General features: G+C 39.7%; 1 protein-coding gene across 1 annotated transcript; it reads left to right on the top strand.

The window, feature by feature from the left end:
* The first annotated feature begins 300 nt into the window (after window positions 1-300).
* Window positions 301-2,069, top strand: LOC121258994. The gene is made up of 2 exons (XM_041160462.1): window positions 301-1,222; window positions 1,327-2,069. The coding sequence occupies exons 1-2, from the start codon at window positions 769-771 to the stop codon at window positions 1,446-1,448; spliced, it is 576 nt and encodes a 191-aa protein (XP_041016396.1). The 5' UTR covers window positions 301-768; the 3' UTR covers window positions 1,449-2,069.
* Window positions 2,070-2,369: the final 300 nt, after the last annotated feature.

Raw genomic sequence — 2,369 nt, 5'->3', positions numbered from 1 at the left:
AGACGAAGCCTAGCTCCCAAATTTCAAATCTTCGATCCATCCTTTTTATTTTCTTAATGATTTAAAATTTAAGGAACGTTAGCTGAGATTTGACTTTAAATTCTTTTACATGGCGTGCATTGTTAAGGATAACGATGATTCAAATATTCAAACAGGATTAACGTCAAACCAGTGAGCTGATTTTTCGAGTTTAGCTCCTACGACTCTATCTTATAATTTATATCTGAATGTTTGTAATCTATATTTAAATGTTTGTAATCTATATTTGAATGTTTATCTCTTGTAACAGTTGTAGATCTCCTCTTGTAACAATCTTAGATTTTCTTAGATTTGTTCTCATCCGAATGTAATTACTCTACTTATAAATATACGAATACATACTCTGTCTCTGGCAAGCAATTCCAAAACAGTTTTGGTTTCTTTCATGGTATCAGAGAATTCTATATAGCTCACGCTTTTCTCGATCCTATGGTTGTTTCCAATTCTTCATCTAATGCTTCCGCTGCCTTTCATCTTCCAACACAAGTTATTTCTATCAAGCTTGATGGTACTAACTTTCTTGCCTGGAGTGCTCAATTACTCCCACTTTTTCGGAGCTATGGCTTGATGGGGATTGTTGCTGGTTCTGATCCCTGCCCTCCTCAATATTCCAGTGATGAGCTCCGCGCCCAAGGTGTTCTTAACTCTGCCTATGTAGCTTGATAGTATAAGGATTAAACCGTGCTTGGTTGGATTGTCTCATCCCTATCTCCTTCGAATGTTTCTACTATGTATGGTCTGGAAACATCTCGGCTTGCTTGGCAGGCTCTCAATTCATGTTTTGTTGCACCTTCCACCTCTCAGATTTCTCTCATCAAGAGAAAACTCCAATCTCTTCAGCAAGGCACCATGTTGTGCCAAAGCTTTTTGGATGAAGCCAAATCCCTCTCGGATGAATTATCAGTGGTTGGCAAACCCGTTGAGGATCTTGACTTGATTTTTTCCATGCTCAATGGACTCAACTCATCCTTTCATTTCTTTGTCACAACATACATGTTGCTTGCAAAGGAGAAATCGATGCCCTTTTCTGATTTTCATGTTGAGCTGCTCAATTACGATCTCATGCAGAAATTTCACAATCACACCATTAAACCTGAGACTGGTTCCTATGCTCTTTACTCCCACAAATCTAGTTCCAAACAAGGAGCACACAATAACAACAACAATCGGTCTTGCTCTTCAGGTATGTCCAAATATCCTGGCTCAATTTCATCTTCTTCACCATTTTGATAGCCTCTACCTCACTTGCCAGCTTCCTCATCTACACCTGTGTCTAATGATTCTTAGGCTCGATCACCTTGTCAAATCTGCAAAAGAGAAAATCACCAGGCATTAGATTGCTTCAACCGAATGAACTATGCCTTTCAAGGGAGACATCCTCCAATAGAGGTGGCTGCTCTGGTTATTGAGGCTAATACCGCCTACCTTAATCAGCACCAATGGTACGCTGATAGTGGTGCAAATGTTCATGTTACTTCTGATGCGGCTAATTTGGAAATCTCTCAGCCTTATGAAGGCAATGATTCTGTCGGTGTAGGTAATGGGACAGGTTTGATAATCTCATGTACTGGCAATGCCACTATTAAAACTCCTTCTACTCTTGCTTTGAATGATGTTGCTTATTGTCCTCAAGGTTCTGCCCATCTCCTTTCCATCAATAAATTTTGTAAGGATAATAATGTGTTATTTGAACTTATTAGTTCCAATTTTTCAGTGAAGTACCTCAAGACGGGGGACATGCTCATGATGGGGCCCAGTGATAGAGGATTGTACCCGATCAACCTTCATCAGTTATCGTCATCTAAACTTCATGCTTTCACCATGATTGTTGGGGTCAAGGCTTCTACTGCCACTTGGCATTGTCGTTTGGGACATCCTTCGTCGGCTACTTTGCATAATGTCCTTAATAATTATTCTCTACATATTAGTGAGTCATTCAATAAAACGTTCATTTGTATGTCATGTCAACTAGGTAAGTCTAAGTAGTTGCCATTCTTTGATTCCTCAAGAGAATCAATTGCTCCGAGATAATTCATTCCGATGTATGGTCCACTTCCACTCAATCTTTGAGTGGTTGTCTCTATTATGTCATCTTTATTTATGACTTTACTCGCTTTTGTTGGTTATATTCCATTTCTAATAAATCACGGACTCTGGCAGCAGCATTCCCTCGTCAGGTAATTCTCAACCCTTACTTCCTTCTCCTCCTTCACACATTTTACCTTCCTCTTCAGTTTTACCACCTCATACTACTCCCATAATCCCCAATGAACATGACCTTTCTATTTCACCCAACACTCCGCCAGACACTGACCCTCCCAATTCCTCAT

The sequence above is a fragment of the Juglans microcarpa x Juglans regia genome, chromosome 4D, assembly GCF_004785595.1.
Source record: "Juglans microcarpa x Juglans regia isolate MS1-56 chromosome 4D, Jm3101_v1.0, whole genome shotgun sequence".
Taxonomy (NCBI): Eukaryota; Viridiplantae; Streptophyta; class Magnoliopsida; order Fagales; family Juglandaceae; genus Juglans; species Juglans microcarpa x Juglans regia.
The sequence above is the reverse complement of the archived record's forward strand: the minus strand, read 5'-3'. Positions and strand labels throughout refer to the sequence as shown.